This window comes from Choristoneura fumiferana, chromosome 16, assembly GCF_025370935.1.
Source record: "Choristoneura fumiferana chromosome 16, NRCan_CFum_1, whole genome shotgun sequence".
Classification (NCBI taxonomy): domain Eukaryota; kingdom Metazoa; phylum Arthropoda; class Insecta; order Lepidoptera; family Tortricidae; genus Choristoneura; species Choristoneura fumiferana.
In genome coordinates, this window is record NC_133487.1 from 19,485,848 (window position 1) to 19,500,118 (window position 14,271).

The window sequence follows — 14,271 nt, forward strand, 5'->3', positions numbered from 1 at the left end:
GCCCGTCGCACGCGAACACTCGCCTAAAGCCGAGCGACAAAACTACACTCGCTTCTCGCTGCTCGCCCACTCGTTTCTAGTTACTCGCTCTACTCGCTTCTCGCTCATCGTCGGCGGTGGGACAAGTGCCTTATACGTTATCCACCCCCATAGCTATGCCATTTTATATTTTTTACAAAAACTGAATCGACCAAAATAAACCATGCAACCATTGAACCTACTAACAAGATCAGATCGAAGAATCGGTTGAGACATGCAGCTTGGAAAGTAAATTAGACAGTTGCTCATACGAAAGTAATTAATTTTTGCCCGCTGGAACGGAGACGCTTGTTCCCACTTTGCGCTCGCTCAGTACAGTCAGTGAATGATGATTGCAAACAAACAGCGCAGAATAAGCTGCCTATTGTCTCAACACCATCTAATGATATTTTATGTAACTACTTATTCTTTGCAAATAAATATATTATATTCTATTGTATTCTATTTCAAACTAATTACTTTTTGTAATAGTTAGAACAAGGAACTAATTACTAGTATAAAAAAAATACAGCCTTCAAGGTCCTCATTTGAAATTCATGTTACATAAAAATTCGCTAGCTACCCACGAAAAATTGGGTAGATTCCTGGATAAAAAAAAATATTCTAATGAATTAGTAGGTATGTCTGTTAGATGCTCATTCGTACATAAAATATCGGACACGTATTTTTTCTTTTGTCAATTCAACAAAAATAAGGAATAATAAAAAAAAATCGGCGGTTTAATTTTTTTGTTAAAATGTTTTTATTTTATACTTTTTCCCACCCTTGGGGTATTTTTTTTCCAAATTTATATAATACCAACTTCAAGGTAGGTATATCCAATAAGAAAAAATATGAAAATCGGACTACTCTGTAAAAAGTTATGCCTGTGGTCATACATTAGTTACATTAAAATCAGTGACTGAACAATAGATCATCCTCTGTTTTCCTACCCTTGTGGTAGGATTATTTTTTTCAAATTTACATGAGACCAACCTCGGGGTATACGCTTTCTAATAAAAAAAGAATTATCAAAATCGGACTACTATGTAAAAAGTTATGCGTGGTCATACATAAAATAAAATTAAAAAGATAAAGTAATAACTCTACAAAATAAAGTCTAAACTCGGCTTAATGTATAAAATTCTCGTGTCACAGTGTTTGTAACCAAACTCCTTCAAAACTGCTTGACCGATTTTTATGATTTTTTGTGTATTATTCGGTAGGTCTGAGAATAGGACGTAAACTATTTTTCATACTTCTACGCATCTGCAGTCGCTGGCAACAGCTAGTTATTATTATATAATTTTTAGGAATCCTATTCGACTATCGCAAAAACGGTTCAGCGGTTTCACCGTAAAAAGATAACACATAGACAGGTAAAGTTACATTCGCATTTTTAGCAGTCAGTAAGGATACTTGCGCGGAAACGCAATGTGAAGAAATCGGCAAATGAACTTTAGTTGTAATTTTAGTGTAGTTGCATTCAATGATACAGTTTATTCAGTTTTAACTTGAACTTTACGATTGTCATTTCGCATGATCTAATTCACCAAATACATAATGTGAGTATTAATAACTAAAGTCAAATAAAATTTCGAAAACCGGAAACTCAGTTATGCCATCACTGATGCAATAGCTTATTTGAAAAACTTCGTCTGATTTGTACCAAAAACGTTTTTGTATCACTAGGATCGTCTGGACCGTTTGATGACATTAATCACGTTAATTCAAGCCTGCAATACGGTATTCTACTATTTATCTTAATTATCTTATACATTAAAGCTTGACAATGCGTGCTCTCGAAGAGAAAAACCATTTTTAAGTTACCTACCTTTACATAATATCTAACATGCAGAGTTATAGATAAAGGTTTGAAATTCAAGATAAGACAGAGAAAGAAATACTAGCGTGACGTCATACGCAAATAGCACCATACCAGTGCAAAGAGAGAAGCGAAGAGAAGAGACAAGACATAATGGTGATTTCCTACCGGCGAGGCGAGACGAGAATTGAAATTTGTATGCATTCGCGCGCCCCCGCCGCGAGACGCCGAGGGCGCCGCCATACAAATTTCAATTCTCGTCTCACCTCGTCTCGTCTCGCCTCGCCTTTGGAAAATCACCCTAAAAGTATACTAAAAAAAATCACCATGAATTATATATTTTCAACCGAATGTTTATTTTTCCTTGCCATCAGCTGCAACTGGTACGTTAAGGTAACTATTTAGTTAATTATGGTACTACAGTTCACGAAATGGCTTATGCCGTTTTTTGCGAAGAAGCAAGGTTACTGTAGTTCATCTTAAGTTATTAATATAGTCAATCAAAACTTGACAATGAATATTTTGCCACATTTATGGAACCCTTCGCGCGGTCCGACACATGCTTCTAATCCCACCATTCTAGACTACTTCCGTACCTGAAGGGGACTTTGCCAGCGTTGAATATGAACTGCGACTTCCATTGGGCACAGCTGATGATCGGCAACAGAATGACGCAGTAGTTCTTGATCTGATACCTCCCGAACGAGCCTATTTCACCCAGGATCTTATCCAAGTCCAATGATTTACGCGCACGAGCGAGCATCTCCGATATCATCACTTTAAGCACATAGCGTGAACTAAGGATCTCAAAGAGCTGGTCAATGTATTACCAAGATACCCCCCGTTTTATTTTGAAGCAGCGCTCATGATAACTTCTTATTTGAAAGGCGCTTGCCCATTTTTGCAAAAGTAAATAGGAATTGAAGTGCGGAATGGATTTGTCGTCTGCCACTTTGACTGTTGTCAGTGATTGTTTTCTTAAATTGTCTAGTTTTCTACTCTGCATAGAATCTATGGAATATTATTTACTGACATTCGGTGCAAAAAGAAAATCGTTCACTTCCACTTGATCCGACCATTTTGTATTTGGACCAAGATGAATATCTTGTGAATATCAATCAAAGTGCATTTTGTCAAAATGTAATTGTACTGAAAAATATTTAAGTACAATCAAATTTATTTTTGTTGAAAATAAATTAACCCAAATGGAATATTTTCCATATAAATTAGGAGCAAAATGAAATAAGCTATAAGTGAATGTTGTCTAAATCAAGTCTTAACTTAATATGTAGGCCCAAAACAAATGATTTCGGATTTCCGAGTGTACGTAAATACAAGTGGTCATTTTTTCGGCAAAGGCAATAGGCATGTTGTAAAATATCTTTACATAATTTAATCATAATTTCCGTTTTTGTACCCAACACCTTAGCCGATTTAGGCCACCTCAAATTTGTCAATTTTACCATAGGACAAGGTTGCATTTTTGACGATATTCAGGATGGTCAATTTTCCTTGGGGATGTATTTCAAATTGTCATTTTTCTTCTTTGAGGCATAACTTCGAGTTGTCCATTTTCCATTTACACCAAATGGCAGTCAATCTATGAAAAGTGCATAGCACTTGCTCCACCGCTGCTGGCGATTAGCGAGAAGCGAGTAAAACAATAAGAAACTAGATTACGAAGCAATAAGATGCGTGGGTATTACCGCAAGGAAACTTGCTTTCACGTTAAAAAACCGCAACGAAATCGGTTTATCCGTTTGAAAGCAACGATGCCACAGACAGACAGATATTGGCGTCAAACTTATAACACGAACAAACAGGTTTGCATGTGTGTGTGAAAAAATTGATATTTTTCTTTATTCGTTTCATTTCAGTTGAATTTGATAATCCAATTTAATATAGGTAGGTATGGATAATCCCGTGTTCTTTGCTATATATTAATGCCAATTCCGATGTTAATACTAATCCTACTTTTGTCTATCAGTGATTATCTCAAAGATATATTAGTTGCCCTGATATTATAATTTACTTACGCAATCGATGAAAATATGACGATGGTAATATCGACTTGAGACACTCGTACTTAGTACTGCCGCGCACTATTTTTAACCGACGAAAAAAAAAACGAGGAGTTTCTCAAGTCGACGCGTATACCGGGTGTGGCCTGTAATACGAGCAAAACTTAAAACATAGATCGTCCTCCTCAAACTGAACAACATTAGTTTAGCGACTTTTAAAAATAATGTTTTTTTTTTATTCGACTGGATGGCAAACGAGCAAGTGGGTCTACTGATAAGAGATCACCACCGCCCATAAACACCTGCAACACCATGGGTATTGCAGATGCGTTGCCAACCTAGAGGCCTAAGATGGGATACCTCAAGTGCCAGTAATTTCACCGGCTGTCTTACTCTCCACGCCGAAACACAACAGTGCAAGCACTGCTGCTTCACGGCAGGATTAGCGAGCAAGATGGTGGTAGCAATCCGGGCGGACCTTGCACAAGGTCCTACCACCTGCAAAAGAAGTCTTCAAATTTTCCTTTTTTCATACAAATTAAATACTGCTATCAATGTACGCCATCCTAGAACACAACTGACGTCGCCTGTCACACTACAAACATCAAACATTTCGCTTCACATTGCTTTTTCGAATAAACGTAAAAGTGTAATAAAAATGAAAAACTAATTATTTTTAAAAGTCGCTGAACTAATGTTGTTCAGATTGACGAGGACGATCTATGTTTTAATTTTTTGCTCATATTCCAGGCCACACCCAGTATTTCGACTACTAGTCCGATTCCCCCCCCCCCTGGTGTTGCAATGTTTATAGGCGGTGGTGATGTCTTTACCATCAGGAGACCCACTTGCTCGTTTGCCATCCATTTGAATAAAAAAAAAACAACAAAAGACACACATTGTGGCTTTTGTTATCATTCTTTTGTCTGCTTTTATTCAAGAAACCGTAAAATGTATTGTAAACCAAGTTTAAAACATTATTCTTAACATTCTTTAACAAAAATGTTTTGAATAATGTAGAATTTAATTGGATCAAATATTTTGTAAACAGACACAGAATTTTCAGTAGAGTAGGTATCACACAAAATTGAACTTCACAATGAGAAAAGTTTGTGAATGTGTTTGTGTGCGTGCGTGCGTGCGTGTGTTTGTTACTCTTTCACGCTAAAACTGCTGCATGGACGGATCGGATTTGGATGAAATTTAGTAGATACGTTTATAGCTGGACATCTGGAATAACACCATATGCTACTTTTTATCCTAACTTACTTTTTAACTGTTGGGCCTAGAATCATTGTCATCAAATACCTCATGGGCTTTTACTTTAACACCACAAAACTTAAGTCTAAAACCAAGTTTGCCAGTATGCTATTGGCCAGATTCATAGCCATCCGAATGAATTCAAAATCCGATCCGAGTTGTTCAAAATCATAATGATACAAGAAGCCTTGGCGACCCAATAGCCTGGGCGACCGAGCTCCGCTCGGGCTATAACTTGATAACCACTGTTTTTCCAGAGATGAAACCAAGCTAGATCAATTTTACATCCCCGAAAACCCCTACATACCAAACTTCATCGAAATCGTTGGAGCCGTTTCCGAGATTCTGATTATATATTTATATATATACACAAGAATTGCTCATTTAAAGGTATTAGATTTTATAAATGCGAATGTGAGTAGGTTTTAGGGTTCCGTGGCCAAAATGGCAGAAACGAAACCCATAAAAAAAAATTCACTTCTCATGCTCGTAAAGTTCGTTTTTATGCTGGATCTAGGCGACAAAAAATGTCTTTTTTTATGCTCTAATGCTAGGGCGTTCAACTAATACAGTCGCCATCAGATATATGGTAGCGGCCAAGGTACTCAAATATTTCGGAGCAGCATTAAATTTCAATATATTAGTTACGATAGATAAGGTCTATAATATCGGACCATATAATTCGCCATAAATTTGGGAGCAGCGACTTTTCAATTAATTCGTGACATACAATAAGATAAATATAACGTAACAAACAGATCGTCAATGGTATCGAAGCAGTCAGGGTGGTCATAAAGATCGGATCATTTATGGAAAATGTACCTTAAGTTTGTGTAATACAATTTAAAATAGTTAAGATTGGACTCATGAAAATAAGGTTTCAGACAGGCATTGATACTATATGTTATCATTAATTTAAATTTAGAACGAAATGGTTTGTTGTGGCATTCATCGAAAAGAGTGTGTGTGGATTTGTCATCGTGACAAATATATTTCCTTAAAAACGTTGTTTCGACGCAATGTCAAAATTGGCGGGCGTAGAATGAGTAGCTTAATTTCGTCAAATTATCTCAGATACTTTATGGCGTAATTGATAGTCCCTTGACTATTAAAGCACAAAAGTCATGGGTTCAAATCTGATGCAAGTAAATATGTGAATTGTGTTTTCTTTTTTTTGATTTCTTTGGATGTAAATAACATTATTATTATTATACTGGTAGCTATTATACTAGCTATTTTATTCAACCCAGAGAAGTTAAAGTTTTTTTAGTAGTTAGGTATCTAGGTAGTAATAGTAGTAGTAGTAAAACACTTTATTGTACAACAAAAGAAAAATACAACTGATTAAATTACAAAGAAAAATATTACAAATGCAAACTAATTGTTGTTGGTAGATACTTAAAATGATTAGTAAGTATAGGTATCTTATATCTATCACGTTTGAATTGTTGATCAAGTACTAGAACCTACTTGGTAATTATCTTTCACGTGCGAACTCTTTTAACGCGTGTAGTCCTACTTCAAACTGCGTTCGATATTTGATTTCTTCAGTTTTCTTGGTTTTCTATATTCTTGACGTTGACAATTTCCTGCAATTGTTATCCTCGTACTATTTTATCGAAAGTAGACTGCAAAAATTGTTATTTTAATCTTAAACAATTTTGCCCAAGACCATGATACCCTATCGCGTAGATACTGAAATAAAAAAAGAAAATTATACAATTGCGGTATGATGGTCTGCCTATAACAGACGTAGCTAATGAAGTCGGAGTTTCAGTAAGTATTGTTTACTACACTATACATACTTACATGATTTAAATGCAAAGGTTATTACGATAATGATTTAATAAATTAAAATTTTATTTCAGAGAAACACCGTGTATCGATGGCTGGAAAGATGGCAGCAAGAAGGAGCTTTTGTCGAATCACGTATCTTTGGACGTCCGCGTTCTACGACACGCGTCAGGACATGAATATTATAAATCAAGCTCGTGAAGAAAGATTCATAAATACCACCCAGTTTGCAAATCAATACCAAGTATCGAGCAGTACCATACGACGGCGTCTAAAAGAGGGTGGTTTACAAAATAGAGTGCCAGCAAGGAAACCGGCACTAACTGATAGACACAAAGAGGATAGGTTTGCAATTTGCAGCTAGGTATTTGAATCAAATTTTAATAAAGTAATTTTTATGGACGAAAAGGTGTTCTGTTCAGCAGATAATGGCAGAATGAGTTTATGGAGACCAGACATACGCGTTATCTGGAGCAAAATGTAGTGCCTAATCGCCAGAGTGGGCGTATTACAATTGGATTTTGGGCTGGATGTGTAAAGACGGCCCAGGGGAGCTGGTAGAAATTACAGGTCGTATGAATGCGGTGGATTACAAAGAAATACTTGAGGAGTCGTTTTTGCCTACTGCCCGAGTATTTACCCCAATGAGCATATAACATTCATGCAAGACAACAGCTCGGTGCATAATGCTCGCTTGGTTCAGGGATGGATTAATGATCACAGAGATGAGCTGACTCGCATAAAAATGCCTGCAAAGAGCCCCGATCTCAACCCCATAGAAAATCTATGGGGTAAAATGGTGCAAGAGTGGGACGGAAACCTTTGGGAGTCTTTTAGAGGGCGAAACGTGTGTGAAAATCTGGTCGGCTCAATGCGAAGACGATTGCAAGCTGTATTAAACGCCGAGGGAAGTTACACGAAGTACTAACGTTTTTACAGGCTGAAGAAAAGTAGTTTTATTTAGTTTACGGGTAGTGAAACACGTATTAAAAGGTTATTTTAATGGTATAAGTAAATAGTTTTGTGTTTGATTCTAAAATAAAAGTATTTTCTACTAAATCATTATTTTATTTATATTAAGTTTTTATATTAATATGAATACTATCAATTGATACAGTTTTCGAGAATGCTGCTTGAAATTATCTCATGTGTCTAAGAAACTCACTTGCTCACCCATAATAGTCGTCAAATCATCCTTGACATTGACAACTTAAGTCAATAGAACTCAAGTAGATAGTAACTAATTCAAATGTGTAGGTACTATGACACAGATTTACAGTATATTTTTCCATACATGTTCCGATCTTATGACCACCCTGACTGCTTCGATACCATTGACGATCTGTTTGTTACGATACATTTATCTTATTGTATGTCACGAATTAATTGAAAAGTCGCTGCTCCCAAATTTATGGCGAATTATATGGTCCGATATTTTAGACCTTATCTATCGTAACTAATATATTGAAATTTAATGCTGCTCCGAAATATTTGAGTACCTTGGCCGCTACCATATATCTGATGGGACTGTACGTGAAGCAATTTTTGGAGATTTTTGAACCCCCTCCCCCCATGTAACGCACCGTAACATTTCTCTGTACCCCCTTCCCTTATCCTAAATGTTACTTAACACCAAAATGACCATTTCTATTTTTTTTTAGCTTTTCTTTAGCCGATTTCCGATTTAAGTTGGCATTTTTAGCACAGTCACACTGACAACAGCATGAGAGCATTTATAGGCCAAGAACAACAACTGATGATGCGGATTCCCCACTTTTGAGGACATTATATTATGTACTTGTTACAATAAAACTGTGACGTAACGCGTTGTTTGAAAACCCACTCCCACCCCTGTAACGCATCGTAACGCTTTACAAGACCCCAGCAGCATAAAGTAAAACCTTCGTCTAAGACCAAGGTAATCACGAGAAAACAACCACAAACAAAAAAGTTTCTACATGTTTTTTGTAATCATTTTGAACAAAAATAAAAATCAATTGAAATCAATCAAAATAAATAAATAAAACGAAAACTGTAAATATTTATTTTAGTTGTTAATTTATAAATAAAACCCTTTACTTACTTACATCAATCATTCAAAAAAAATAGTGATTAATTATTTCCACTGTTGGTATATCTCGTGTTCGACACGCTCTTGGCCGGTTTTTTTTCTTTATTAGGCTTTTTTTTGGTTAACTTTCAACTCCGCCTACTATAAATAACACAATACACTACACGCACTTTTAGAACGTAATTTACACAATTCAAAATGTTCTCATTTTAATACTCAATCATGTCATGTTTTGTTTTATACAAAGTTTATTTTAGTAGGTGTGAATATTTCGAATTGTGTCGGTTTAATTCTAAAGGTGCGTACGCACTAAACAATTATAAGTACACCACACACGAAACACACTATTGGTACACTATAAAATATAGCGCTAAAGAACTAAGGCAGATTCAATTTATTACGTACTTACTACCTTTGGGGTCGCTAAAGGCCTACATACTTCTTATCCCCATGTAATACTCGATGACGATGACATAAAGTATTTGCAATCAGATTATTACATCTTCTAAATACCACAAGCCTTCAACTGAGACAATTCGTAACGCGCCTGACTTGGGTAAGTGCGGTAAAAAATTGCCGTCAACTAGGCCTACCTCAAGCCTATTTTTTACCCGAATGCTTGTTGACTAAAAAAAAACAATAATGAGTTGATGCTCGAATAGACCCGCAGATTGATCAGCACAGTTTAGATCATTCACGCGTTAATTGACAAACAAATTGGCGTCGGCCGGGCGTGAACTTTAGGGTCAATATTAATTCGCATAAATTTATTGTACTCATTCAAATTGGCATAACGTTATTTCGCATAATTATTAATTTGCATAACATTAATTCGCATAACTGAATACTTAATGTAAATGTGCATAAAGTTGATGGGCATAACGGCAAGTTGCAATAAATTAAATTAGCATAACATTACTTTGCATAAGTATAAAAAAGTATAAACACAAAATGATTATTTTAATAAAATTGAAAATTTTACTTATCAAATAATATATATTTTAGTGTTACATTAAGTGAAAAATTATTACTAAAAGAAAAATGTTATTGTTTTATTATTCAATTCAATTAGATCTGAGAAGTGAACTACTATGTGAAAATATCTATTATTGGGCTGTTATACAAAAATACCTAACATAGAAGGCTAAATTAACCGAGTCGGTCTTACCCTGAACAAACTAATTCACTCGCTTGATAAAATTATGCGTATTCATTTTATAACAGTTTAAGTTATAGTTAATAATGTTATGCATATTTTAATTATGCGGATTCATAGTATGCTAAATAAGTGTATTGCTTCTTTATAATTATGCAAGTTCGCTGTTATGCACAATTATGCTATAACAAATCTGTTATGCGAATTCATATTAGGACAATTAATGTTATGCGAAATAAGGGGCACCCTGAACTTTACCTGTTTGTATTTACTTATCGTTAAGCCCCTTTTTACCCTCGAGCTCGTGTAACTTTTGTAAATATAGGAAAAATATCTTTCTTGTCTCGTTTTGGTACGCGTATTTATTTCTTTGTCTTAGTTAATACTTACTCAAATAGGAAGCATCAAAACGAAGTAATATTCTTAGAAATTATGCAAATGCCACAATTACTTGCAATGCAAGCCTTGAGTTAAAAAAAGTACCCTCTTACGAAGAGTCTATAGGTATATCCCTCATCATGTCAGCCGAGAGACGTCCACTGCTAGACATGGCCTCACCCAGTTGGGGGAAAATGCCTTAGTTAGTCCCGGACCGATATGACCTTCAAGTTTTCAAGAAAAGAGCGTACTCGTACCTTAAAGGCCGGCAACGCACTTGTGACTCTTCAGGTGTTGCAGGTGTCCGTGGGCGACGGTAATCGCTTACCATCAGGCGATCCGCCTGCTCGTTTGCCCCCTATACCATAAAAAAAAAACTTTTTTTATTCGACTGGATGGTAAACGAGCAAGTGGGTGTTCTGATGGTAAGAGATCACCACCGCCCATAAACATCTGCAACACCAGGGGTATTGCAGATGCGTTGTAACCTAGAGGCCTAAGAGGGGATACCTCAAGTTCCAGTAATTTCGCCGGCTGTCTTACTCTCCACGCCGAAACACAACAGTGCAAGCACTGCTGCTTCACGGCAGGATTAGCGAGCAAGATGGTGGTAGCAATCCGAGAGGACCTTGCACAAGGTCCTACCACCAGTTCGCGGAGGACGCTGCTGCCCATTCTCCGGTTTAACCCTTAGTCGCCTCTTACGACACCCACGGGAAGAGATGTTATCCCTATTAAAACTAATTCTAGTGATCATGAAAACATTTTCCTAACCATTATTATTTACTTCTTTCATATATTTCCTTTACTTTTCTTCAATTAGTGACTCAATGAATTGCAATATGATTTTGTTCAGAAAAACACTTTCTGACAAGTTTATTGCGACGCATTCTTCACGGCACGACAGTCTTTCCGAAAACGGAGGTATAGTATGGGATCTCATTGGAAGTTTGCCTACGTCATCCAGTACAACATAGGGACAAATTAAAGACCCTTAACCACCCCAAAATAAAATTAAAGTCTGATTTACTTACGTTGGTCGAGTTGATAGGTATAAGTTATCCGGTTTTTTTGTGGTCTAAATTACTTTATTATGTCTTGTTCATGTACTGTTGGCATGTCAAATAAATAAATTTATGGTCTAATTTGGTCTACATGGTGTATTCTATTCTGGGACAACATGACATAAATAATAATGTTGAAATACTTACCACTTTTAACGATGTCTTCCGAGCACTTCTGGCGTGGTTGAGTGGCAGACTGGATTTGTTTTCATTTTATTTGATTAGTTGTCAACTGCTGATACTCTTACTCTATAGTATATTTGATATTTAATACTCTAATTTTGATTTAAAAAAACTCAGATGGCTATACCTATCAACCTAGCCAATGAAACTAAAGAAGATTAAAGAAGGTTTTTTTGCGTATCTTTGGAGTGGTTATGTTCCTAAAATTGCTTAAAATTGATGACGTGAGTAAACTTGCAGTCAGATCTCGTACTAGTAGTATAAAAAAATACTACCTAAATACAGAAAATATATGTTGTTTGATCAATCTTAATTTTACAACTCTTAGTAAAGTTATTACTAAAAATCTAAAACTTAGAGGTAAGTAGGTAGGCCTAGAATTTTAGGAGACCAGATTGCTTCCACCCAAATAAAATAAAACTAACTCACCTGTAATCAACTGCTCCCGCACTGAACACATACTGTGCATTATACACTGCACTGAACATAATAGGCACGAAGATCAGGCAGTAATTCATGATCTGATACCTTCCAAACCCCCCCAGGTCCTTCAGGATTATGTCAAAATCCGGCTCCTTGCTCGCCATTTCTTTCACTACACTCGACTAGTTCTTATAAAGATTTGCAAGGGAATACTCCGAAGATATCACGGTATATCACGATTAGTACACAACGACGATAGTCACTATTGTGTTAGGTTGTTGTAAACATTTGCAAAACACGCGAGCGTCTGCAGCGACGACCGGCGTTCGTCTGTGTGATAACTGCGGCTGTTTGAGGAAGTGCAACCTACCACGGCGAGCGAGGTGTGCAGCGAAACCTCGGAGGCTTGCATATGCGGTCTGTTTCTTACGCACGACGGAACGGGTGTATGCATATGGGGATAAAAAAATATTTTTAGATAGATATAATATATAAATCTTTGTTTTTTATGTGTTAAATGTATACAGTCCTTACTCGTACTCTGTTGATAATAGATAACATTATTAACCGAATAATGAGATAAACAATAATAATGACAGCGGGAGTTTCGTGCGGATCGAAGTGAATCCAAAAGAATGCAAGAAGTCTGTTTTTGACGAATTTATTATTATAACACACAACACACACACACGCACACGCGCACACACACTCACAACACACACACACACACACCAACACACACACACACACACACACCACACACACACCCACACACACAACACAACACAACACACACACACACACACACACACACACCCACAACACACACACATCACGTCTGTATCCAAATGGGGTAGGCAGAGCACACGAAGTTACCGCTTCGGAGCCACTTTTAGCAATTTTAGGTTTAAAGATTGACAAGAAAACCGGCTAAGAGCGTGTCGGACGCGCCCAAAATAGGGTTCCGTACCCATTACGAAAAAAAAGCAATATTTTTCAAAGGATTTCGTATTTTATACGGAATCTTCCATGTTTAGGTATATTTTATACTTAGGCTGCTATTTACTCATAAACTACTAATAATTCTCAAGCAATTAGCCGTTATAAGCTTTCCTTGAAAGTCTGATATACTTACTACCATCTTGATTTTTTTTCAAATTTTTCCACCACGGTAAGATTTTAGAGGGGGACGCTCATTTAATGAAAATTTGCACTTTAAAGTTGAATATTTCTCAAAAAAATCACTGAATCGAAAAATCGTTTTAGCAACCCCCTAATGGTTTTAAAATACCTTTTCAACGATACCCTACACTATAGGGTTGAATGAGAAAAAAAATACCACCACTTTACGTCTATGGAAGGTACCCTAAAAAAAATTTTTTTTTTTTCATTTTTAACTGTACCATTTTGTCGGCATAGTTTATTACCGTGCAAAATTACAGCTTTCTAGCATTGATAGTCCCTGAGCAAAGCCGCGGACGGACAGACGGACAGACAGACAGACAGACATGGCGAAACTATAAGGGTTCCGTTTTTGCCATTTTGGCTCCGGAACCCTAAAAAGTACAATAGTGACAGGTTGCTAGCCTGTCGCCTACGGTATACTTAAACTATAATTAAACTCGTTAATCATCATCATCATCATCCCAGCCTAGATACTGCTGGGTACAGGCCTCCTCCCAGAATGAGAGGGCTTGGGCCGAAGTTCCCTCGCGGGCCCAACGCGGATTGGAAACTTCACACTTCCACTTTTGAATTGCTTCACAGGTTTGTGCTGGTTTCATCGTAAAGCTCGTGGTAAATTTTAAATGTAATTTCGCCCATGAATTCCGAAAAACTCAGAGGTGTGAGCTGGGGTTTGAACCCACGATCCTCTGCTTAAGAGGCCCTAGGTCAAACCAGTAGGCCACCACGGCTTGTACTCGTTAATATCATATTAGAAAGAAAATAAGAAGCCGAAGAAGAGGGACACCAACGTCACAAAACAAATAAAAGAGAAAGTGTATCCATCGTGTCCTACAAAGAGGTCATGAAGTTAGCGCAGGGCAAAAGAAGATCGATTAATTGGCTACCACGTG

The 14,271-nt window shown here is 36.7% G+C and overlaps 1 protein-coding gene across 4 annotated transcripts in view; it reads right to left on the reverse strand.

Annotated features, from left to right (window-relative positions):
• Positions 1-12,569, reverse strand: part of LOC141436302 (organic cation transporter protein-like) — a 35,718-nt gene extending 23,149 nt beyond the window's left edge. The window contains exon 1 of one of the 4 annotated variants that reach the window (XM_074099223.1): positions 12,200-12,569. In XM_074099223.1, coding sequence (XP_073955324.1) covers positions 12,200-12,357 — 158 coding nt within the window. In that variant the 5' untranslated portion in view covers positions 12,358-12,569. Of the gene's footprint in view, positions 1-2,439; positions 2,800-12,199 lie in introns of those variants that run through there. The other 3 variants (XM_074099224.1, XM_074099221.1, XM_074099222.1) reach the window with 3 other exon arrangements.
• Between the last annotated feature and the right edge of the window lie 1,702 nt (positions 12,570-14,271).